We start from the raw sequence: 26,999 nt of genomic DNA, 5'->3' as shown, positions 1-26,999 counted from the left end.
CACAGTGGCCACACATGGATCAAAATTTGGTCTCTGTTGTTCTAGCCAAATATTGATCAATGTATGGCTGACTCAAAGGATAAGTTCACTGTTTGAAAAAAAAAACATTTGGCCGGGTCATTCATTCAGTCCCGTGAATGGGAAACGACATGACCCAACAGCCTTTGCGGCCGTCGGCTTGTAGTTTCAATGATATACCATGGCGCTGTTGAATGCTGTGGTCACTCATTCATTCTTCCTGTCAGTGTGTATCTGACTGGCCATACGACGTACGAGCAGACAGATACACTGAGAAGTCTGCAGGAGTTCTGCATGGCACCCACAGTCGGCTGATCATGAGTGCAATGCTTTCCAGGCACCTAGTAAAAAAAAAAAATGCAAATTTTTTTTTTACCTGCAAAAAGATGCAAATTTTATAAAGGTGACCTTATCCTTTAAAGTCTGTAGACCTAATTAACACTTAGCTGCCAACAAATTTCTGACTGGTCTTGTAGGCTTGGGACTTTAGATAAGGGGCCCTGTTCACACCTGAGTAGATTACAAGCATTTTTGGCCCCATAGACTTCAATAGAAATGCCTGACTTGATCGTTTTACAAGCGTTTTGCCACTAATTTTTCTGCTCAAACAGCAGCTCTCCAACCCTAGTTTACACTCCTTCTCCTCCCCCGGTGCTTTATATTCTATTCATAAAATGCCTGAAACTTTAATACGCTTCTAAAATGCTTTAAAAACATTTGTAAAAAACTGTAAAAATGGTTTAAAAAAATGCCGAAAAACTCCAGTAAACCGCTACGCTCAGGTGTGAATGGAGCCTTAGGCCTGGATAACACCTATGCAGTTTTTGGTGCTTTTTACTTTTTACAGAAATGCACTACAGTTCATTTAACATGGTTTCCTATGGGACACATTCACATCTATGCTTTGTTCAGCCGCTGCATTTTTGGAAAGGGTCAGGGACGTTTTTCTGCAAAAAGCACCAAAAATGGATAGGTGTGAACCAGGCCTTAGACTGCTCAAAAAGCAGCAGGGAGGGAGAGATCTGTAAACACTGGATTTTGTACTGTCTTCAACATTTTTGTCATTTTCTTTACGAACCGAGGGAAATGTTCATATTTAATAAACTCTAAAATTGTGATTACAGGACGATAGTGGATATTATTAGCTATGTACAGATATATAATGACATGTCTTGGTTGTATATAGAAGCCCCTGGGAAGACAAAAAGGTTATATGAAGCCTGACCGTAGCAGTCATCCAGTGTTTGAACTTGCTGCAATCTGAATGATACGCTGATATTAATAGTTAAAAGGGTTAAAAAAAGAAATACGTCCATCCAGTTCAAATCCTAACCCCGATCAAGCCATCAGAATGGCTAGTTCATATAACCTATGCCCACTTCAGGAGACCTGAAGAACCCTTCAATAGATAAGATGAAATATCCAGAGATGATTGTCCAAGGGTTATGTCGTGCACACACGGCCGGACTTTTCGTCAGCAAAGGTCTGACGGAATGAATCCGTTGGACAATTCAACCGTGTGTGGGCTTCATCGGACCTTTGCTGTTGAAAAATCAAACGGACTTTAGATTTAGAACATGTTTCAAATCTTTCCAACAGACTTGAGTCTGGTCAAAAAATCTGTTCGTCTGTATGCTAGTCCGATGGACGAAAACCGATGCTTTGGCAGCTATTGGCTACTGGCCATGAACTTCCTTATTCTAGTCCAGTCATACGTCATCACGGTCAAATCTGTCGGACATTGGTGTGATTGTGTATGGCCAAGTCCGTTCATTCAGAAAGTCCATTGTAAGTCCACCGAAAGTCCGTCAGGAAGACCGTCGGACCTAGTCCTAGCATTAGAGTCTGTCTCACATCCATACCTCTATCAATTGAACAGCATGCAAAATTACCATGTCATTTGTAGAGCCCATTCTAAGTAAGACAAATTGTTGAAAATTTCTGTGTGCTCCCTAACTAATCGCACTGACTATTTTGTCACTTACTTTGTCAGTTGATTCCTTCCCCTTCATCATTATTCCCGTGCCTCCAGGGATTCTCCTGTGTCATGGGATCTCCTGCAGAGGGGAGAGCTCCTCCCCCTTCACTGTATTGGTGTCAGCTGACTTTCCCTTCCAGCGTATGCCTCCTTACATGGCTTACCTTTCCAGAGATGGCAGCCTTTCCTCAGTGACCAGCAGGCGAACAAACCCCCTCGCTGCGGAACGAGGGGACAGCCCCTGACAATGAAGAATGGGCGGGTGGGCAACCCTTACAGTGGAGAACGTATGGGCGGGCCCCTGACGATGGAGAACATGTGGACGGGCCCCCTGACAGCGGAGAATATGCAGGCGGGCCCCTGACATGGGAGAACATGTGGGTGTGTCCCTGACATCAAAGAACATGCGAGCGGGCTGGTGGGCCTCTCCACAGTGACGGAACTCCAGGGCCCAGGCGCAAGTGCGGCTGCTGCGACTCTGGTAGTTCAGCCACTGTGAAGGACTCTCAGAGAATGAGAAACAAAATTCTCTGGTCTTATGAAACAAAGATTGAACTCTTTGTCCTGAATGGGAAGCGTCATGGAGGAAACCAGACACTGCTCATCACCTGGCCAGTACCATCTCTACAGTGAAGCATGATGGTTGCAGCATCATACTGTGGGAATGTTTTTCAGTGGCAGGAACTGGTAAACTTGTCAGGATCAAGGGAAAGATGAATGCAGAAATGTACAGAGACATCCGTGATGAAAACCGGCTCCAGAGCGCTTTGGACCTCAGACTGGGGCAAAGGTTCATCTTCCAAAAGGACAAACGACCTTAAGCACACAGCCAAGATAAGAAAGGAGTGGCTATGGAACAACTCTGTGAATGTCCTTGAATGGCCCAGCCAGATCCCTCTGGTGAGATATAAAAATGGCTGTGCACCGATGCTCCCCATCCAGATGGAGCTTGAGAGGTCCTGCAAAGAAAACTGGGGGAAATTGTCCAAAAATAGGTGTGCCAAGCTTGTAGGATCATACTCATGAGGCTGTCATTGGTTCCAAAGGTGCTTCAACGAAGTATTGAGCAAAGGCTGTGAATACTTATGTACATGTGATTTTTTTTGTTCTTTATTTTTAAACAAACTTCTTTCATGTTGTCATTATGGGGTATTGTTTGTAGAATTTTGAGGAAAATAATGAATTGAATTCATTTTGGAATGAGTCTGTAGCGTAACAAGATTGTGGAAAAAATGAAGCTCTGTGAATACTTTCCGGATGCACTGTAAGTTCTTTGTTAAGCTGTATGAAATATCATTGTGTGCCTGTTGTTAGCATGCAGAATAGTGTGTATAAGCTAGGAGATCTGACAGACAGGGATCTGTGTACGTGTGTATGGGTGTCCAGGAGGCTAGTAAGAAGCTTCAAGGTGCAGGTGATGGCAAGGTACCTTAAATCCTGTGTTTGGCATGTGTGGGTGTGTATGTCAGTAGGAAAAGTCACATTAACTCTAGTTTGCATGATAGCTCAAGGCATTCCAGAAGTGTGTGGTAAATATTTGGATGCTCCATCTCTCAAAGCCTGGTAAACACTATTTGTTTTTTTCCGTTCAACCCAGCAGGTTGAACACAAAAAACTGTCGGCTCCGGTCGAAGCCGCTGTACTAACGATCTGACGCTAGTGCAGCAATCGCCCCTGCTGTGCTATTGTGTTCTGACAGGGGGACGACCCCCCTGCCAAAACACTCCAATCAGTACTCCTCGCTATTGGCGGAGAGCACTTATCGGGTGCTGTTGGCCGCTGGTCCACCTTCTGTCAGACCGAGTGCCTCACTGAACTAGCCGATGTCGGCCAGCATTCGGCCCATGTGTACAGGAAATCCTCTCCACTGTGCTATTGTATTCTGACAGTGGGAGGACTCCTCTGTCAGAATACACAGATCAGTGTTGCAGTCATTGGCTGCAGCTGCTGATCAAGAAGCTTTTTTCCAAAAGGTCCATTCAACAAAAGTTGATTGATAGACCAACTTCTGTTGAGCAGCAGTGGTCACACATGGATCAAAATTTGGCTTGTCCCTGCCGAACCCGTCAAATTTTAATTCATGTATGGCCAACTTCAGAGTGCTTCAGATTGCATGGAAGATTTATATCTGCCTGTGCGTGTCCAGCCAGCTACAGTTTAATTTTTAAACCTCTTGTAGTTGTTAGTGGTGTTGCAGGCTGTGAAAACTGCTTCATAGAACCGTTCCATCTACCCAAAGTAAACACTCTCATCACTCCTTCTCCACCAAACATTGATATTGCTCCACAGCTGTGAGCTTTCTTCCTTGACATCTGGTGGCAGTGGTGGGAGATTAAAGTGTGCATGCTGTTCATGGTAGTTACCTGTGTCCAGACTGGGTTTTCATGATAGTTTGCCAGCGTGCTGGTCAACCTCTGAGGAAGCAAACCATACCTTGTGTATTGTATGGCATTCTTTGTCCCTGTACCCTCAGTACCCCCATCCATCACAGACAGATGTAGAGCTCCATCCACTGCTTTATATCCAATGTTTCCAAGCAGATATATGTAATCATACACATAATGTGTGACAACTAATATGTACATTTATTACAAATATTTTGCTTTATATCTGCAGCCTTCTTATTGTGAATTTGATATAAGTGGAAACGTGTTGGGATTAATTTTCAACCAGGGGATGATCTGGTAAGTACCTCCTAAAAAGCATTGATTTAGGAATACTGTTTGTGGCACAATATTTAGTTTTCCTTTGATATTTGAAATAAAAAAAAAAAAAAACTTACACCAAGGTTTTTAACGTTCTCATAAATAACTGAAAAAGTCAGTAAATCAGCTATTTCCAGTTGTGCTGTTAAGATAAATAAGTCCAGTGCCAAAAGGGTAATTGACCATTGATATGCTATTTGCATATTTCTGTTAAAGTGGTTGTATAGTAAATTTTATTACTTTAACCTACAGGTAAGCCTATAATAAGGATTACCTGTAGGTAAAAAGAATATCTCCTAAACCTGTACGGTTTAGGAAATATTCCCCTCACAATGAGCCGCTGACCTCAGCGGCGCATGCGCACAGGGGATTCTCGGCTGTAAGCCCGGCAGACTCCGGACTTTGCCGGAAAGAAGTCTCCCACATGCATGCGTGGGAGTAACAACATCGCGGCTCCAGCCACTCACAGCGCTGGAGCCGCGATACCCAGAAGCCTCGTTCTAAGGTAAGTATTTCATAATGAGCTAGTATGCGGTGCATACTAGCTCATTATGCTATTTGCCTTACAGGAGTATAAACAAAAAAAATTGGGGACCGCTTTAACTCACAGACACTTGTATTTAACCACTTCAGCCCTAAAAGGATTTACCCCCTTCCTGACCAGAGCATTTTTGAGATATGGCACTGTGTCACTTTAACTGAAACTGACGTCTTTTTTTTCCCACAAATAGAACTTTCTTTTGATAGTATTTGCACTATAAACAAAAAGAGTGATAATTCTGAAAAAAAAAACTATATTTTTTACTTTTTGCTATAATAAATATCCCCCAAAAATATATAAAAAAATGAATTGTTTCCTCAGTTTAGGCCGATATGTATTCTTCTACATATTTTTGGTAAAAAAAACATGCAATAAGCGTATATTGATTGGTTTGCGCAAGTTATAACGTCTCCAAAATAGGTGATATATTTATGTCATTTTTATTATTCATTTTTTTATTAGTAATGGCGATGATCTGCGATTTTTATCATGACTGCGACATTGCAGCAGACAGATTGGACACTTTTGACACTATTTTGGGACCATTGACATTTATATAATGATCAGTGCACTGATTACTCTGTAAATGTCACTGGCAGGCAAGGGGTTAAACACTAGGGAGCGATCAAGGGGTTAAATGTATTCAATGTGTTCCCTCAGGGTGTTCTAACTGTAGGGGGGAAGGGCTCACTAGAACATGACAGAGATCACTGCTCCCAATCACATGCCCTGTTTACATCTCCCCATTCTGCCTCTCCGTGTCAGGATTGTGGGCCACCGGTGGACATCGAGTCCGCAGGACCCACAGGTACACTCCGGCGGAGCACGCATGCCCGTGATTTAAAGGGGACGTATGGGTACGCCCATTTACACAGCCGTGCCATTCTGCCGACATATATCGTTGTGCACTGGAGGGCAAGCGGTTAAAGAGGAAGTAAACCCAGATGGTTTTTACTTCCTCTTTTTCTCCCTGCAAGGCCTGCAAATGAAAAGCATAATGAGCTAGTTAGTATGCATCGCATACTAGCCCCTTATATGACACTTGCCTGCAAACAAAGCCTGCGCTATCCCCTGAGCAGGCCACGTCAATCTTCATGCCTCTTCTTTCTGGGGACATGGACTTTGGCTCTGCAACTGGGAGGGGAGCCGTCAGTCACAGCACACGTTGGGTGAAGAAACGGCATGGTGGTCCGCTTCTTCACAGCACATGCGCCGATAACGACAGTGGTCTGTTTCTTCACAGCTCATGCGCTGATGACGACATTGGTGCACTAGAAGTGAAATATCTCCTAAACCGGGCACGTTTAGGAGATATTTCCACTACCTATGGGTAAGCCTTATTCTAGGCTTACCTATAGGTAAAAGTCACCAAAAAGGGTTTATAACCAGTTTAAAGTGCTTCTAAAGCCTACACATTTTTTACCTTAATGCATTCCCTGCATTAGGATGAAAAATGTTCCAGTATACACTCACAGACTTTGCTGAGGCAGCGGAAGCCAGCTGCTGCCAGTCAAATTCTATGATGATGGAGTGGGGAGTGGGGCTGAGTTGACTGTCTCTATGGGCACAGGCAGCGTGGCTTAGGATCAAATCCACAGGTGTGCGACCATAGGAAGTGGCTTCCTTTGGTGGCACACTGAGAAAAGGAGGATGCAAGAATGCTGGCAGGGGGAGCTAGAAGAGGAGGCTTGTGGCCATTCTGTGCAATTCTATAACATTTTTATTATTTAAAAAAAAAGATAGACTTTAAAATCAACCATGTCCAGTCTTCTCTGCTCTGCTTTTGAGTAGAAAGGGAGCTGAGCTATGGATGTAAGAGTCATCTCATAATGTTATGCTTTACCCCCTTGCCTGTAATGGTGATTTTGCTGATTTATTGAATATGGTTACAAGTACAATTATCTTTAAGACGCATATTCCAAAAGTATCCAAATAAACAAACATATCTGAATTGCAAAAATCAGATCTGGTCAAAATCACCCCTTTCATGTCCAATATTTTGCCAGATTGTCAAAAGCCAGGCCATAAAAAGCACAATCTTATTCCTGATATGGGGGTCTAATGGATAGCAAGGGCAAGGACTAGTACATTTAGAGATACCCCTATGAAATGATAGCCAGTGTTTCTGATATCAGAAGCCCTTGGTATCACTTGTGAACATTTTCTGACTTGTTGGAAAATTTGATTGTGACTTTAGAGAAGTTTCATGTTTAGTGTTAGAGATGATGGGCAGATATGCTGCTCTGTAGCTGTCCTTAGATTGTTAAATAGTTAAGTACATTTTAAGTTTATGGATTACATTTTGTGGATTAATTAATTGAGAGATGAGCATTTTAATTGATTCTAATTATGTGAGAACTAAAGAAGTTCTAATTATGCGAGGCTAGGTAAATATGTAGGATAAGTTTATTAGTTTGCTAAGGCCCGGGTTCACACTGCGACATACGCTCCAAGCCTCCGACTTTGGGAGTACATGTCGCATGACATGCATGAATCAATGGTTCCCTTTTGAGAGCCGTCTTAACTTGTCTGACACAAGTCGGTCAGACTTTGAAAAAGGTTCCTGCACTACTTTGGTCTGACTTTGGTCTGTTTTCAGCCCATTCAATTTTATTGAAGTCGGATCAAAGTCAGATCCTTGTCCTAACCATCTGACTAGTGGCATTCTGACATGGTGATTACAGCAGCAGGAATTTATCTCACTCTGGGATTGTTTGGGATTGTTTTGATTGGTCAAAGGACAAGTTGGACTATCTCAAAGTCACAGCAAAATCGTATCCTGTTCATTTAAGGAAGGATGGAAGTAGGACCAGGGTAAAGTCGACAGTCGTACAACAGTCGTGTCGTACCAGTGTGAACCTAATTCATTTACATTTATTCAGTATTAAATATTTCTCCTAGTTTATCCAGCTGGCTAAATCAGGGGTCTCCAAACTTTCTAAACAAAGGGCTAGTTTGCTAGTTTACCATCCTTCGAACTTTAGGGGGGGTTGGAGTGGCCAGTGGAAGTAGAAAATGCCCCAATGTCAGTGGGAGTAAAAATTTATTGCATAGTACCCCAGATTCAGCACGTTTAGCTTGGGAGTCTGATCTCCAGATCTCCCTCACTGATGCTGATTGGGACCTCATCAATGAATATGTTCATAAGGGATCTCTTAACGTTGCCACCTAGGAAAACTGCTATAAAATTGAGACGCGCTGCTACAGAACCCCATCCCTTCTACATAAATTCTCCCCATCCATCCCAGATACATGCTGGAGATGTAAGAAGGCAAAAGGGACCATGCTTCACATATGGTGGGATTGTGACTCCCTTCAGCCCTTCTGGAAAGAGGTACATGAGCTAATCACTCACATTACCACATATACCTTAGACTACTCTCCAGCTCAGTACCTTCTACACCATACATGTCTGACCAAAACAGAATATTATAAGTCCCTGGCCATGCACATGGTGAGACACTGCATACCGGTACACTGGCAAACTACACATACTCCGACGATTGGTGAGTGGTTCTTGAGAATCTCTAAAATAGAGGAAATGGAAGAACTAATACACATCTCACAAGAACGAATCCAGAAATTTACGACAACCTGGGCCTGCTAGTCCTACTTTAATTTGACGCAACATTTTCAAACCTCTGGCATTTAAAACTATGATCACTAATTGGTCTACTGTTGATGTTCACTGAGGGGGGGGGGGGGGGGAGGAAAAAGAGAAATTATATACTGAGGTGGTTGGCATGTACTGAGCTATAATCCTGAAGCCCCGATAACACCTATACTCTGTTACCTCCGCCCCCCCCCCATCTTCCACCTCTCCCCCCTCTGTTTTTTTTTTGTTTTTTTTCTCCTCCCCTCTCCCCCTTCCCGGCTCCTCCCTCCCTTTCTCTCCTATCCAACTCTCCTCTCTTCTTCTGACCTTTCTCTCCTACCTTTTCTGTACTCTACTCTTACTCTCCCTCTTTCTCCATAAGATAACTTAATTCCCCTCTTGTGCCTATCCTATGTGGATACATTACTACATTATGCTGGTTTTGAGCCGTTGAGCGGGATTTACGATGGGCCTAAATGATCGCATCCTATATATGTAACATGCTGCAGCCCTGGAATCCCGCAGGCAATATCTTCTGTTATATGTTTTCGCTGTATAAGCTGTTATGTATAAAACCTAATAAAAATCTTTTATGGAAAAAAAAAAAAATAATTAATTACATAATGCCTGTAAGTCAGTAGCAGGAGAAATAGTGCCCTATCATTGGTATTAAGCAGGGGGCACGTGGATTTGCCTAATTGCTTATATCAGTGGGAGGAATTATGAAATAGTGAAAATTTACAGCATAACTGAATACCACGGGGTATGCGCTTTTCCGAGTGGTCTATTTTTTGGGGTGATAGATATTAACATATTTATTTTGAGTTTGATGTCAAAAGACAATGTTCAAATGCACCTAAACCCAAAAACAAAACTGAAATATATTACAGCTTACCAATACTGAAATGTGGTGGCTACAAAAGCTTTCTTTTTATTTTAGTTTTTTTCCCTTTATGTTTTTACCTGGTGATCTGGCCAGTAATACACTTCCTGTCTGGATAACGGAGTAACGGAGACAGCAGCACTGTCTATCTTTGGGGAGGGTAGTGTTAGACTAGCAGTTTTAGATGGACTTTAAAGCTGAACACCAGATAACACCTTATAAGCAGTTATAGCAACACTCTTTTTTTCCTTTTGGGATAAAGGTTCAACAAACAGTAAATTAATAAAATCTGACCATTGTAAGTACCCCCATTAGTGTTAAACTATTTGTCTCAACCCCTCCAAGTGCCACCTACGTTTCTTGAACAGTCTGGTCTGTTAAAGGAAGTAGAAAAATAACAGACTTCAGCTGGTCATACCCTGAGGATGAACTAAAAAAAAAACAAAAAAACAGATTCCTCCATCTAAGCTATACAGCTATCTAAGCTGTGCTAATTGTATTTTGACAGCCTGTGCTGCCAACTGGCAAAGTAACCAAACAGCAGCTTTGTTCCTTTGATTTTTCAAGCGAGGGATGTTGGGCAGGAGACCGAGAAGGCCATCCACTTATCGAATTTTATCCAGTTCCTAATGAACTGGCCTAAATTCATACGCTTTTTGGCCATCTTAACTGGCAGGTTACAATAAAGGAGAAAAAACATAAACAAAGAAATCAAACGCAGCTGCCACATCTAGGAATCAGTAAGCTGATTTAATAAATTATGTTTTTTGGGTTTAACACCACTTTAAGAGTTGTACTACATGGAGCAAATGTGTGGCCTAGCAGTTAGAGGCTATTACCTTCCATGTAGGCTTTCAATGAGTTGTGTTAACTCTACCACTCATTCTCTTCATGGGGTCTCTTCATGGGGTCTCTTTTTTGGAGTGATTCTGATGTTTTGGAATTACTGGCCCACTGCAAATACATCATGGCGTTAGGAAATGCATTTTGAAATGAAGGCAAGCGTGAAGCTTACATGAAACAGTTAGGCCCTGTGTATATGCAGCTGGTAAAACTAATGGAGGATATCTTCCTAATCGACATTGCCTTTATAAAAAAAAAAATGGGGCGATTCTACGACTGGTATGTGGCACATGTCAATTATTTCCTCTAAACTGTTACCTCTAACTTCCACTGACATTTACAAAAAAAGCAGTGATTTTAGTAAGTTGCATTGTTAAAGAAAGATGCTTATTTTCTTAACTCCATACAGGTATCCTATCAACATCTACATATTTTTGATTCTCTATAAGGAAGGAAAAAATATTATTTCTTGCAGAATGTATAACTTTTTTCATCCTTGGGCTTCTATGGGCTAGCTTTTAGCTGTATACCAGAAGATAGCCCTTAGTACTGCCATCTTTGGCACATGCAGCTGATCTCTGGAGAAGACATAGTGATGTCACTTCTGGTCTGAGTCTCAGCTGGCTTAGTAGGTGATCATATTAGTGATGATGGTATTGGGTATCTTACTAAATTCTTACTAACTAAATTATTAAATAACTGGCATAATGTATAAAGGCATTAATGCATATTATAAAATAAGTGCGTAATTATTAAACACTTATTGAAAGCAACTTGATAAAGAAACACTGTTTTAATTCAGAATTATTTATGCTTTTTTTAGGATGGGATCATTTTATGCTCCATGCCTCCCTGCTATCAATGTATTCCGTCTCCATACATCCATGTACCTACAGTGTTGGGCCGTAATGTGCTGCGATGTTCCCCATGCAAGAGTATTTAAAGCCTCCAGATCCAACAACTTCTACATGGCCATGCTGCTCTTTATTCTCTTTCTAGCTATGTTGCCAGTCATTTACACCATTGTCTCTATCCCACCATCATTTGACTGTGGTCCATTCAGGTATTTTCTTCTTTTATATAATATAATATAATATAATATAATAATGATTAGAATATATAATATATATTTTTTCCGAATTATCTTTATTTAGAGAGCAGTAAGGTTGAAGCTTCAACCCTGTGCCACATTTTTATCACTGTACAGAATAGGAATGAGGCTCTCATTTGCACTGAACTCTGCAATTTTGAACTTTGTAGACCAGGCAAATTAAATTGCCATTTTTAACTTGTTCACCCATGAAAACCTGTGGCTGCTATTGCAGCAGGAAATCATTCATTAGGGCTCCATTCACACTTGTGCGACTTGTCATACAACTTTGGACATCAAAGTCACATAACAAGTCACAGCCCATTCTTTTTAATGGCAAGTGTGAATGGAGCCTTATGCCACGTACACACGATCAGACTATCCGGCGGACTTGGGACAATCCGCCCGTGTGTGGGCTAGTCCGCCAGACTTTTGAAATGAACAGACTTGCCCACACACGGAGAAAAGTCAGTTCATTTTGAACGTGGCTCCAGGTAGACGGGACTAGCAAAGGAGGTCAATGTCGCAGCCTCCATCGGCAAGATTGACACCTCGCTGGCCCCGTCACCTGGTATGTACTTAAAGGGGAAGCCCTATGCCGAAAAATCGGTGTGGGGGTCCCCCCCAGAGTCCATAGCAAATCCTTATCTGAGCATGCCGCCCGGCCGGTCAGGAAAGGGGGTGGGGATGAGCGAGCGCCCCCCCCCCTCCTGAGCCGCACCAGGCCACGTGCCCTCAACATGGGGGGGTGCTTTGGGGAAGGGGGGCCCCCCCACCCCAAAGCACCTTGTGCCCATGTTGATGAGGACAAGGGCCTCTTCCCGACAACCCTGGCCATTGGTTGTCAGGGTCTGCGGGCAGGGGGTTTATCAGAATCTGACCCCCTACCCATTCACCTGGTGAAAAAAAGTGTAAAGAAGAAAACGCAACACATGTTTTTAAAATAATTTATTGGACAGCTCCGGTGGTCTTCCGTCTTTGGTGGTCTTCTCGCCGGACTCCTCCGCTATCTCCTGCTAGCTCTTTTACTAGCGGAGGAGCCCGGCTTTCTTCTCCATCATCGCCGCTGCCATCCGGGGGTCTTCTTCCGCCTTCAGGGGTCTTGTCCCCCTCTTTGGTTCTTCTTGCCGGGCCTCCGCTATCTTCTGCTAGCTCTTTTACTAGCGATGGCCCAGTCTTCTGTCGCCGCCTTCTTTTCTTCTGACTTTGGGGGTCTTGTCCCCCTTTTTGGTTCTTCTTGCCGGGCCTCCGCTTTCTTCTTCCAGCTCTTTTACTAGCGGTGGCCCGGTCTTCTGTCGTCACCGCCTTCTCTTCTTCTCTTCTTCTTCCTTGAGATGTTGACTCAACGCTCTCTCTGGCCGCAATGACAGGGACGCATTGTGCGGCGACTTATATAGAGACACGGGCGGGGTCACCGGATGAGGTCACATGGTGACCCCGCCCCCTTATGATGTCACGTCCCAGCATCCTCCGGGACTGTGACCTTCTTTGCTAGTCCCGTCTACCTGGAGCCACGTTCAAAATTAACAGACTTTTCTCCGTGTGTGGGCAAGTCCGTTCATTTCAAAAGTCTGGCAGACTCCTGCCATAGAATGGCGGATTGTCCGGCAGACTAGGTCCGCCGGAAAAGTCCGGTTGTGTGTGGGCAGGTCTGCTCGTTTGGAAAGTCCGGGGGAACTTCTGCTGCAAAGTCCAGCGTTTTTTTCCGCCGGATTACGCCTACCAGATGGTCCGATCGTGTGTACGCGGTATTAGTGGCAGTATTACTACCACTGCTAAATTACAACTTCCTGATGTGCTATCTGCATGCTACCAACCAAGGATCCTGTGCAGACCATCTACCTCATGACATCATTAGTTGTTAGGACTAAGGGGCTGCACAATTATTGGTTGTTATGGTGCACCAAACAAAAAAACAACAGCATTGGGTTACCCCCCCAAATCCATACCAGAACCTTATCACAGATAGGGGTCTGGTATGGATTTTAAGAGAGGAGCCTATGCAAAAAGGAAACCAAAAATGACAGGATGGGGTGCCCCTTGGTCTGTCATAGATTAAATTAATCCCTGGCAGCTTTGTTTACAAACATAACAAAAAGACTGGGAAATGTCATTTAGGTCTAATACATGTGGGTGCATGAGGCCATAAAACATAGTCTTTAGGTGTAGGGAGATACCCCGCTAGCTGTCAAAACGTGGACTCGGGGGTGCAGGGGCCGGTGCTTTTGTAACAGTTTACGTCCTAAATATGGGTTTAACATGTAACATGTTACAAAAGGTGAATTTATCCTTTAATTTGTGAATAACTACTCTAAATGTACCAATACTCTTTGACATATTTTCTTATTTTAAATTAAAAACCATTGCCAATATTACTATACCACAAATTACATATTTTCTCAAAGAGTACCTTAATGATAATAATTGTAGGAAAACAAAACTTTTACATGAAAGGAGGTACGCTAAGGTTCCTCACTGCATGTGTTTAAAAATATGAATGGATGCTTCTCCTCCAAGTGCCTGTTTATACTGACTTCTCATAGTAGGTGATAAACACACACTGCTTGCAGCTCACAGTGCAATGCTTGGTGTTCCACACTTCTAAAGGCTAGTATTTAAAAGGATGCCATTGGTGTTAATCCTGCTGTTCTAAATAGGTGTTCTATACGACTGTGACTTTAGGTTCATTTTAAGCATATTTTTGAGCATGTAAGCATATATTGGATCAAACAACAGAACTTCCTATCTTGTAAACAGATGGATTGCGGACTGGTCTATATTAGCAAGATATTATGTATTTCCTTAGATTTCCTAATAATTGCAAATGCTGAAAAATGTGCAAATATTAGGCAGTTGCTGTTCATCTGAAATGGCAGTATTTTTTGATATGATAATTTATTGAAATTACACCACTTTGATTTTTTTCTTTATCTTGTCATAACACATATACCGTATATACTCGAGTATAAGCCGAGATTTTCAGCCTCTTTTTTGAGGCTGAAAGTGCCCCCCTCGGCTTATACTCGAGTCATCGCTGTCTGTCTGCCCGATCAGCGTGTCGAGCAGACAGACAGCGGCCATTCTAGGATTCAAAGGCCGCGCCTCCGTCTCCGCCTTCGCCTGTGATAGGCGGAACACTGAATTTCCCAGCAGTCTGTGTTCCGCCTATCACGGACGTCCTCTCATCCTCGTCCGTAGTATGAGGATGAGCGGCCGTCCATGATAGGCGGACCACTGACTGCTGGGAAATTGAGTGTTCCGCCTATCACGGACATCCGATAGGCGGAACACTCAATTTCCCAGCAGTCAGTGGGAAATTGAGTGTTCCGCCTATCACCGACGGAGGCGCGGCTTTTGAATCCTAGAATGGCCACCGACGAAGAGCTGCGGGACGGGCCGGGACGCAGGCCGGGACGGGACGCAGGCCGGGACGGGACGCAGGCCGGGACGGGACGCAGGCCGGGACGGACACAGGCTGGACGGACACAGGCTGGACGGACACAGGCAGGCTGGACACAGGTAGGCTGCACGGACACACACACACACACACACACACACACACACACACACACACACACACACACACGGATGCATGCACACACAGGGATGGATGGACACACACGGATGCATGGACACACACACACACACACACACACACACGGATGCATGCACACACACAGGGATGGATGGACACACACACACACGGATGCATGGACACACACACACACGGATGCATGGACACACACACACACACACACGGATGCATGGACACACACACACACGGATGCATGGACACACACAGGGATGGACGACACACAGGGATGGACAGGCATGTCTCACCCTCGGCTTATACACGAGTCAATAATTTTTTCCAGTTTTTTGGGGGTAAATTGGGGACCTCGGCTTATATTCGGGTCGGCCTATACTCGAGTATATACGGTAATAGCACATAATGTCTGTGCTTACAATCACAGTAGATAATTTTTACAGAAGATGTTGCCATTAGTAATGTTTTCAGGGTTTTATGACAGGTGATATGACAGGATACAGCAAATGAAAATGTATTGAATAATAAAACAGCGTAAGATTCCAAGATCTGCATAAGGACTAAACTTATTCTAAACTGTATCAGTAATGTAGGAGTGTGCTGTCTTACATTAAAACAATCTCCATGTACAGAGCAAGACTATTGGTCCTGTATTCTTTTTTGATACTGTCAGTGTGCTGGCCAGAGAAGAGACCCTGCCAGAACAAGGAATATGAAGAATTGCACTTCTTACTCTATCCATAGACTCCATAGACTCAGAGGAGATGGTTCAGGTACAGGTACAAGTTTAGGAGATATTATTTTTACCTACCTTATTATAGGCTTACCTGTAGGTAAAAGTAAAAAAAAAAACTATATAACCGCTTCAAGATGCAGTCCATCCCTAGCATAGAACCTGTAGCTTGAAAATCAACCCAATTTTCCAACAACCCAAACCCTTCCTACCTGAACCAACTTTTCAGCTACTTATTTAGCTTCTACTTTCTCTCTTATGTGGTTCGTGTCAAATACAAAGTAGTATTTTCAAAAAAAAAAATACTTGTTGATCCTACCAGATATCCAGTGAGCTCCTAACATCCTGCACTCCCTAACTGTGCTGCACTTATAAGCCCCATCAGTTATCAGTTCTGCCCAGTTCACTTCTGTGGACCATAAAACACCCCCACCCCATGTCATGGAGATGGGAGGAGAGGAAGGTGTTCTGTAGTCCTAAAACACTTCTCTATGTTATTGAGATGAGGAAAGGGGGAGGTCCTAACACACCTTCTCCCATAGGGTGACAACACTACTTCTCCATAGATACAGTACCGTGAGATAGCATTGTCACCCTAGAACCATAAGTACTGTATGTTACTGGTAGGATCAACAGTTTAGCTTTGTATTTAGTATCAGTGTGTACCATAACTGCTGTACCATAACTCTTCCCCATTCCCACTCAACAATATTGCTCTAACACAGTTCAGTTGTTTATTTATTATTATGACTTAGGGACGTTTCATACTTGAATCGCACAGGAAGGTGGTCCATATTTCTCTGCAATTCCTGCATGTTCTCGTACGGTGCACCAGAATGCAGAAAAAGTTTAAACTTTTCAAAGAAGTGCCGTACCGAATCGCATGGTATGCAGTCTGGTGCCTGCAAATGCACTGCATTTGTGATCTGTGTTTGGGGTGCCAATGACATTACACTGGTACCTACAGCAGATTTCCAAGGCAGAGATGTATGAGTGTGGTACAGGAAACGTTCTGCGTTCTGGTGTAGACCCTTAAAAATATAATCATTATTGTATTTTTCTTACTTTATATACTGTATATAGTCTGTATACAATAGGCTGTGTTAGCTATTGAGTCATCTTGTCTTCAGAATCTTTAACCACTTTCAGACCGGACCATTTTGCGTGTAAATGACCAGAGGTCTTTTTACAATTTGGCACTGCGCTGCTTTAACTGGTAATTGCGCGGTCATGCAATGTTGTACCCAAACACAATTTGCGTCCTTTTCTTCCCACAAATAGAGCTTTCTTTTGATGGTATTTGATTGCCTCTGCGATTTTTATTTTTTGCGATGTAAATGGAAAAAGACCGCAAATTTTGAAAAAAAATGATATTTTCTACTTTTTGTTATTAGAAAAATCCAATAAATTCAATTTTAGTCATACATTTAGGCCAAAATGTATTCAGCCACATGTCTTTGGTAAAAAAAAAGTCAATAACTGTATATTTATTGGTTTGCGCAAAAGTTGTCACATCTACAAACTAAGGTACGTTTTCTGGAATTTACGCAGCTTTTAGTTTACGACTGCCTATCTCATTTCTTGAGGTGCTAAAATGGCAGGGCAGTACAAAACCCCCCCAAATGACCCCATTTTGGAAAGTAGACCCCCTAAGGAAATTGATAAGTGGCATGTTGAGCCCATCGAATATTTTATTTTTTTGCCTCAAGCGATTGAATAATGACAAAAAAATAATTTTTTTTTTTTTTTTTTACACAAAGTTGTCACTAAATGTTATATTGCTCACACATGCTATGGGCATATGTGAAATGACACCCCAAAATAAATTTTGCTGCTTCTCCTGAGTACGGGGATACCACATGTGTGGGATTTTTTGGGAGCCTAGCCGCGTACGGGGCCCCGAAAGCCAAGAACCGCCTTCAGGTTTTCTAAGGGCGTAAATATTTGACTTCACTCCTCACTACCTATTACAGTTTTGAAGGCCATAAAATGCCAAGATGGCACAAAACCCCCACAAATGACCCCATTTTAGAAAGTAGACACCCCAAGCTATTTGCTGAGAGGCATGTTGAGTCCATGGAATATTTTATATTTTGCCACAAGTTGCGGGAAAATTACAAACTTTAATTGTTTTTTTTTTTTTTTCACAAAGTTGTCACTAAATGATATATTGCTCACACATGCCATGGGCATATGTGAAATGACACCCCAAAATAAATTCTGCTGCTTCTCCTGAGTACGGAGATACCACATGTGTGGGATTTTTTGGGAGCCTAGCCGCGTACGGGGCCCCGAAAGCCAAGAACCGCCTTCAGGTTTTCTAAGGGCGTAAATATTTGACTTCACTCCTCACTACCTATTACAGTTTTGAAGGCCATAAAATGCCAAGATGGCACAAAACCCCCACAAATGACCCCATTTTAGAAAGTAGACACCCCAAGCTATTTGCTGAGAGGCATGTTGAGTCCATGGAATATTTTATATTTTGCCACAAGTTGCGGGAAAATTACAAACTTTAATTTTTTTTTATTTTTTTTTCACAAAGTTGTCACTAAATGATATATTGCTCACACATGCCATGGGCATATGTGAAATGACACCCCAAAATAAATTCTGCTGCTTCTCCTGAGTACGGAGATACCACATGTGTGGGATTTTTTGGGAGCCTAGCCGCGTACGGGGCCCCGAAAGCCAAGAACCGCCTTCAGGTTTTCTAAGGGCGTAAATATTTGACTTCACTCCTCACTACCTATTACAGTTTTGAAGGCCATAAAATGCCAAGATGGCACAAAACCCCCACAAATGACCCCATTTTAGAAAGTAGACACCCCAAGCTATTTGCTGAGAGGCCTGTTGAGTCCATGGAATATTTTATATTTTGCCACAAGTTGCGGGAAAATTACAAACTTTAATTTTTTTTATTTTTTTTTTCACAAAGTTGTCACTAAATGATATATTGCTCACACATGCCATGGGCATATGTGAAATGACACCCCAAAATAAATTCTGCTGCTTCTCCTGAGTACGGAGATACCACATGTGTGGGATTTTTTGGGAGCCTAGCCGCGTACGGGGCCCCGAAAGCCAAGAACTGCCTTCAGGTTTTCTAAGGGCGTAAATATTTGACTTCACTCCTCACTACCTATTACAGTTTTGAAGGCCATAAAATGCCAAGATGGCACAAAACCCCCACAAATGACCCCATTTTAGAAAGTAGACACCCCAAGCTATTTGCTGAGAGGCATGTTGAGTCCATGGAATATTTTATATTTTGCCACAAGTTGCGGGAAAATTACAAACTTTAATTTTTTTTTATTTTTTTTTCACAAAGTTGTCACTAAATGATATATTGCTCACACATGCCATGGGCATATGTGAAATGACACCCCAAAATAAATTCTGCTGCTTCTCCTGAGTACGGAGATACCACATGTGTGGGATTTTTTGGGAGCCTAGCCGCGTACGGGGCCCCGAAAGCCAAGAACCGCCTTCAGGTTTTCTAAGGGCGTAAATATTTGACTTCACTCCTCACTACCTATTACAGTTTTGAAGGCCATAAAATGCCAAGATGGCACAAAACCCCCACAAATGACCCCATTTTAGAAAGTAGACACCCCAAGCTATTTGCTGAGAGGCATGTTGAGTCCATGGAATATTTTATATTTTGCCACAAGTTGCGGGAAAATTACAAACTTTTTTATTTTATTTATTTTTTTCACAAAGTTGTCACTAAATGATATATTGCTCACGCATGCCATGGGCATATGTGAAATGACACCCCAAAATAAATTCTGCTGCTTCTCCTGAGTACGGAGATACCACATATGTGGGACTTTTTGGGAGCCTAGCCGCGTACGGGGCCCCGAAATCCAAGCACCGCCTTCAGGCTTTCTAAGGGCGTTACAGTTTTGAAGGCCATAAAATGCCAAGATGGCACAAACCCCCCCCCAAATGACCCCATTTTGGAAAGTAGACACCCCTAAATTTAGGGGTACACTAGTGAGACTAGGTAATAAATGGCGGGTGCCCTGAAACTATTAAAAAATAACTAACCAACCAGCGTCACCTGTAACCGTTATATGGTGATCACTGGTGAAAGGGGTAACTAGGGGGCAATCAGGGGGCTTTATGCGGTAGTATATGGGGGTCCCTGGCGCTATAAAAACCTGCGGCGAACCTAAATACCTACCTGCCTAACTAGCGTCACCTGTGACACTAATACAGCGGCTGGGTTCACACTGGAGCGATGCAGGAACGCCACGAATCCGCGGCGGGTTCCCGCATCACATGCCTCCCGGCGGCAGTTCACACTGCCCTATGCGAACTGCTGGGAGTGTCAGTGAAATGTTAATGACACCCCCAGATCAGTTCGCATATCGCAGTGCGATCTGCAAACTCGGATCGCATGGTGTGAACACCCATGCGATCCGATTCTGCTGCGGACCAAAAAAAGGGTCCCGTGCGAGTTTGCGGCGGGTGCGGCGGGTGCGACATGAATTCAGCCATACTATCTGTATGGCTGAACTCGAATCGCACAGAGATCGGATGTGATTTGCACTGCAGTGCGGTGCGAATCACATCCGTTCTCAAACCGCTGCAATGTGAACCCAGCCTTAGTGACACTGGCGACGGGGGGTGATCACAGGGTTAAACCTTTATTGGGGGGGTTAGGGGGGTACCTTAGAACTAAAGGGGGCTAACCCTAACTGCCCTAACAGTTATTACAGTCACAAATGACACCCGCTGGGTGATCAGGGGGTTAAACCTTTATTAGGTAATAAATGGCGGGTGCCCTGAAACTATAAAAAAATAACTAACCAACCAGTGTCACCTGTAACAGTTATATGGTGATCACTGGTGAAAGGGTTAACTAGGGGACAATCAGGGGGCTTTATGCGGTAGTATATGGGGGTCCCTGGCGCTATAAAAAGTTGCGGCGAACCTAAATACCTACCTGCCTAACTAGCGTCACCTGTGACACTAATACAGCGATCAGAAAAATGATCGCTTATTAGGCTGGGTTCACACTGGAGCGATGCGGGAACGCCACAAATCCGCGGCGGGTTCCCGCATCGCATGCCTCCCGGCGGCAGTTCACACTGCCCTATGCAAACTGCTGGGAGTGTCAGTGAAATGTTAATGACACCCCCAGATCAGTTCGCATATCGCAGTGCGATCTGCAAACTCGGATCGCATGGTGTGAACACCCATGCGATCCGATTCTGCTGCGGACCAAAAAAAGGGTCCCGTGCGAATTTGCGGCGAGTGCGGCGGGAATTCAGCCATACTATCTGTATGGCTGAACTCGAATCGCACAGAGATCGGATGTGATTTGCACTGCAGTGCGGTGCGAATCACATCCGTTCTCATAAACCGCTGCAATGTGAACCCAGCCTTAGTGACACTGGCGACGGGGGGGGATCACGGGGTTAAACCTTTATTGGGGGGGTTAGGGGGGCACATTAGAACTAAAGGGGGCTAACCCTAACTGCCCTAACAGTTATTACAGTCACAAATGACACCAATGCAAAAAAAAATAAAAAAAAAAAGCAATTGGTGTCACTGTGACTGGGGGGGCAGGGGTAATTGGGGGGATGATCGGGGGGTAAAGGGGGGGTGTGAGTGTGCCTGGCATGTTCTACTGTATGTGTGGTGTGTTGGTGCAACTCACCGAACCTCTCTCCTCGGTGCTGGAACGAAAAATACCGACACGGAGGAGAGATTACATCACTTCCTCTCCTGTGTTTACATTACAGGAGAGGAAGTGATGTCACGAAGGATTTCCATTCGTCGAGAGCGATCGCGAGGGGGTGGCCATGAATGAATGGCCGCCCCCTCATCCCGGATCGCTCTTGAACGAATGCCGACCGCCGCAGGCACCGGGGGGGGGGGGGGGGCCCGATCGTGCCCCCCACCCGCGGGCAGGCAAGGACTTATATATACGCCCATATGCCTGCCCGTGCCATTCTGCCGACGTATATCGTCGTGCGGCGCTCGGCAAGTGGTTAATAATGTGATTGCTGTATAAATGAGTGACTTAGCAACCTCTAGGGGACTGTATGCAGAAGTATCATAAAAGAATGACAGATTCCAGATTCTTAAAGCTGAACTTCAGGATAAGGAAATATTCTATAAATGCAAGAGTCGTGTGTATTCTTTACTTCTTACGTTAATCTTGGTGTGCTTTGTGTATTTCTTCCAGATCTGTGTAGTAATCTAGTGTGAAACCTTGCCTTTGTGCAGGAGCTTCCTGTAGTAAAGACCAATTACTGCTGAACTCTCTCCTTGTATATGGTGACTGGTATTGTGTCTGACCCCCTCTCCCATAGTTTTCTACAGGCAGGCTGTAGTGGATGGGCCTGCTGGGATCCTCCCACAAATCTATGAACAGACTATTGTGCAGCACTATCATGATATTACCATACCTACCAACTTTTTGAGATAGGAACAAGGGACACCTATGCAAAAGTATGTAGGTATAAGTCACATCCCCTGCCACTCCCCTTGAAAGGAAAATTATTATTTATTAATATAAAAAATGATTAGTTAAACCCACAAGTTATTATTATAATTTTTTTTTTTTTTTTTTACCACTACTATTCCTTTATACTGGGTTTTGATATTGACAAATGCAGCAATATAGAAATTGGATAAAAGGTTTAGCACCAGGAAACACTTTTTGAAAGATAAAAAGTGCATTTTATATACAGCTTTATAGATGAGACCAAAATGAGGGACAAATGAGGAGGAAAGAAGGACAGAGGGACTTTGTTCCAAATCAGGGACAGTCCCTCAAAATCAGGGACAGTTGGGAGCTATGTATTACTGCTACTTTTACAAGGTAATAACTCGGTATACAATGGTATTTGTGAAAAAATATGTTACCGGCGACTTTACCTTTTGGTTTAAATATCAGATCTGCTGCAGTTATAGATCTCCCACCAGTAATGTGGGTTAAAAACAATGTTACAGGAAAAGGTGTAACTGCGCTGACCCTAAATAATATATTTATCTTACCACATATCAAAAACAATCTTTATCAGTGATTCATCATCATGAATTCAGTGCATATTTAGTGAACTACAATATTGTAAAGAAAATAATCCTTCTTAATCAAGAAAAAAATATAAATAGTAAAAAAATCATGTGTTAAACAAAAAACAGTCACAGTAATCCTCTTCAAAAGATGGTTATTCGAATCCCATGTGCACAAATCCACATTTGCGATTGAAAACGTTCACCAATTCGTGAAACACCACCACCTTCTAAAATGGACACTGACCAGAAACCAGGTAAAAAGACGCTTTTGGTTAATGTTGGGATAACCACAGGATCTCATAAAAAGCAAACAGCCATCATTGCGCAACATATTATAATTTATTCAATTATTAAAATAAGAAATTGTGATTTGATCCACGCAGTGGAACAGGCGGTACAGGAACAGTGAAATTCTTGTGCTGTCTATATTTATAATGAAGATTTTGCCAGAGCTGCTGCCCCTACTAACTTCCACCAAAACGGTGGAGTCAGAAATGAAAAAGTGTGATATGGTAGGTCTTGGCAATGCTCCTAATGGCTGATAGAAGTGTGTTATAACCTCTGTGACTGATAATCTTGTATGAGGGAGAAGGCCCTTGAGGTTGATTAGATAAAATACCTTGAGTAAGGCCACTAGCACTGCAATTATATGTGTCTTATCCCTTATCCTAAAAAAATAAATCTTATTTTTATTTATATTTTTATTTGTATGTGTTAGAGGCTCGGCCTATGATTGACTGTTATCCATGTTATTCATATGGTCATCCAGGACCTTTCCCTAAGTTAGGCCCAATGTTGGCAACAAATGTTCCTTTGTTTAAACAACAAAATACCTTTTTATAGAATTAATTTGTGTTAGAGCCTCTGAAGTTTTTTGTATGAAACAACTATGGTGAAAAAAAATTAAATAATTTCCTATATAATCTTTGGCTGAGTGATTTATACTTATAAATCGCTCCAAATAAACCATGTATTTCTAGAAGTGCCAAAAAAAACAAAAATGAAAATGGCAAATATTGTAAAAAGGACGTGTGTATGATTACAACCGTGGATAATTAGTTAACCTGTTATCACTAACTTATCATGTGTTTATAAACAGGTGTATATATTTAAAGTGTCACCTCTATCATTGTGTCACATCTACCACTTGTTACTTTATATATATGAAAATAGAATGGTAGAGGTGACACTTTAAATATTTACACCTGTTTGTAAACACGTGAGAAGTTAGTGATAACAGGTTAACTAAGAGTCGGTTCACACAGGGTAAACACGACTTCCAACGTGACTTTTGGAGGCAACTTAGACACAACTTGTCAACACGACTTGGGGCGACTTACAACACGACTTTAAGTCACCCCAGGCCAGGCTCCGGGGGTCTTCTTCCGACTTCTCCGCTCTGTTCGGCCTCTTCTCCCGGTGTCCGGCCTCTTCTTCCAGGCTCCTCTGCTGTCTTCTTGGAGCTCTTTTACTAGCGGAGGAGCCCAGTCTCCTCCGTCCTTCTTCCTTCTTCCCTCTTCTCTCTTCTTTCTTCTTCCGATGTTGACACGGCACTATCTTCCGCTGTACTGGCTTGTGTGACGTGCGTGGCGACTTATATAGGTATAGGGCGTGGTCACCGGGTGATGTCACATGGTGACCCCACCCCTTTATGATGTCACAGTCCCAGCATGCCCTGGGACTTGACGTCATAAAGGGGCGGGGCCTCTGGCAAGAAGTGAGAGGCACCATGAGCTCATCCTCTCAGTCTGCTGCAAACAGTGTGCCAGCTTGTATTTAAACTGGCCGCTCTGTATGTAGCTTCTAACAGGTTGCACAAGAAGCCCCATATCTCCAGAACCATAGATGATAGGAGCCCCAAATTTTTTTACCAGTGGTGGGGTAGGACTTCAGCCTTTTTTTTTATTATTGTTGAATTGTTTTTTTATGTTCTTGACAGGTGAGGCTCTGCCTCACCTTCCTCCCCTGACTACACATCCCTGGCTTAGATGTGTTATTTGGATCCTCTGGATTATCTAGATTTGACTATATATTTTTCCTCTTTTTTGTGTGTGACTCTTTACTTTAATTTGTAGCTGGAATCTGTAAATCCTTTTCTTCTTTGTACCTCTACTGTGATTTACATGTACATTACTGTTATATTTCAATAAACATTTTATCTGTTAAAAAATAAATAAAAAAAATACATACGAGATGCAAAGGATCTGGGGCTGCTATAAATGAGCACATCCTGCTGTAGGACGTGCTACAGCAAAAGTGACATTTAAAAAAAAAAAAGAAAGAAAAACAATGCCATTGTTTAGAATACCATCAAATTACTTTTCGTGGCTGGTTTCCTAAATTTCTTTAAAAAAAACTAAAAAAACAGCAATATAGAAAAAAAAAATTATGTCACAATAAACTCAGAACAGACCTATTTATTGAGTGATTTAGAATCTAGTTTTTAACACAAAGATGAGAAATACCTGTGAGCCTCTGGAATAGCATTAACTAAATATTCTCATAATATATATATATATATATAAATATATATATATATATATATATATATATATATGTGTAGCGGGGTCTCTTTAAGAACTATAAAACTACTGTTCCCAGAACCCCGCTGGTTCCCAGGATGTTTGGAGTTATGCCTCAGAGACTCATGGGGGAGGATATATAAGGAGGGGGAGAGGCCTAGTTCTTCCTCTTTGGACACCCCCCTTTCTCCTAGCAAGAGGAGGTCTGTGCTGAACTGCTGGAGGCACAAGGCCTGAAGCCTGGGCCTTGTGCTCTTTTCCAAAGAGCCCTCTGCCAGCCTAGCTGTACCTGAGAGACATCTTCTCGTCCTTGCTGCAGTACACCAGAAGGATTGAAGAATCGGAGGTTGGTGGATTCCTGTTCCTAGACGAATCGGACTTGGACTTGTCCGGGTGGTGAGAGCTGTTTAAAGACAGACACTTTATCTTTATTATTCGTTTGGATTGCAAAGTTGTTCTTCAAGTGCACCACTGAAAGATTTCTAGCGAATATTATTTCACTGGACTTCCATCTAGATCAGTCAGGCCTGACTGCATAGGTAGATAGTGCTGGGTGTTAATTTACCCATGCGGGGAAGTAGCTGAAAAAGGGCAGCGTTAGAGTTGCATAGCAATACTTTCTTAAGCTGATTACTCTGTTTATCTTTATTACTGGTTACTGCAGGGACCTGCTTATGTGTTGCAATCCAAATGTTTGATTCATGTTATTCCTTTTATAAAAACAACAAGTAAAGTCAGTTATATACTTTCAAAGATTGTCTATGAGCTTGAGTTATCCACCCACGCACACACACATATTTAGAATATAAGTGATTTAATGTGTATTGCTAGATACTAACTGTGCCAGAGTGGGTAGTGCAGATTGCCGGGGGGTTGGCGGAGCTGTGCTCAGGACCCAAACCAAACTTGCGGCCCTCTTAAGTGAGGGTATCGCTATATGTGGGGGCTCGTAAATCCGGGATTTCTGAGACAGCGGTGAACACGCCAGAGGTACCGGCATGGACCCACAGGGAGTCAGAGCGTGGTGTGAAGCAGCTAAGGCCGACCCAAGTCAGTCAGTGGTCATTAGCCTCCCAGGGGAGAAATGGTCGACTGAGACCGTAGAGGAGTTAATGAAGTCAGTGTCCCCAGACCATGAACCATGGGTGATGGAGATAAAATCAGACCCAGACATCTCATATCAGTACGCGCTAGTGGAATACTGGGATGGGATGCCGGAGGCTTGCAAGCGCAACCGTGTACGGACACAAGACAACAGATCCTTTAGGTTGGCGCACGCAATAAAGGAGGAGCCATCGCCAACGGGATCACCGCAGGCTGCGGCCCGTACCTCACCCGAGAGTCTCAGACCAGCACCGGCCACCCTTAGCACAGAACTGTGTGCTGTCCTGGGGGAGATTGTGGCCCAGTGCAAGAAGGATCCCACAGATTACCCGATGTCGGGGTACAGAAAACTCCAGATGTTTTCAGGGAGGAAACCTGTACCTTCGGAAGAAGAGGGATTTG

At 43.1% G+C, this 26,999-nt stretch overlaps 1 protein-coding gene across 1 annotated transcript in view; it reads left to right on the top strand.

Moving 5' to 3' along the window:
• Nucleotides 1–26,999, top strand: part of LOC143975839 (transmembrane channel-like protein 1) — a 123,028-nt gene that overhangs the window by 70,164 nt on the left and 25,865 nt on the right. The window contains exons 13-14 of the mRNA XM_077478403.1: nt 4,613–4,680; nt 11,387–11,626. Of these exons, the coding sequence (XP_077334529.1) occupies nt 4,613–4,680; nt 11,387–11,626 (308 nt within the window). The remainder of the gene's footprint in view (nt 1–4,612; nt 4,681–11,386; nt 11,627–26,999) is intronic.

The sequence above is a fragment of the Lithobates pipiens genome, unplaced genomic scaffold (assembly GCF_037356315.1).
Source record: "Lithobates pipiens isolate NorthernLeopardFrog02 unplaced genomic scaffold, aLitPip1_a1.2 Scaffold_13, whole genome shotgun sequence".
NCBI classification, from domain to species: Eukaryota; Metazoa; Chordata; class Amphibia; order Anura; family Ranidae; genus Lithobates; species Lithobates pipiens.
Note: the sequence above shows the minus strand (reverse complement) of the source record. Positions and strands in the feature narration are given on the sequence as shown.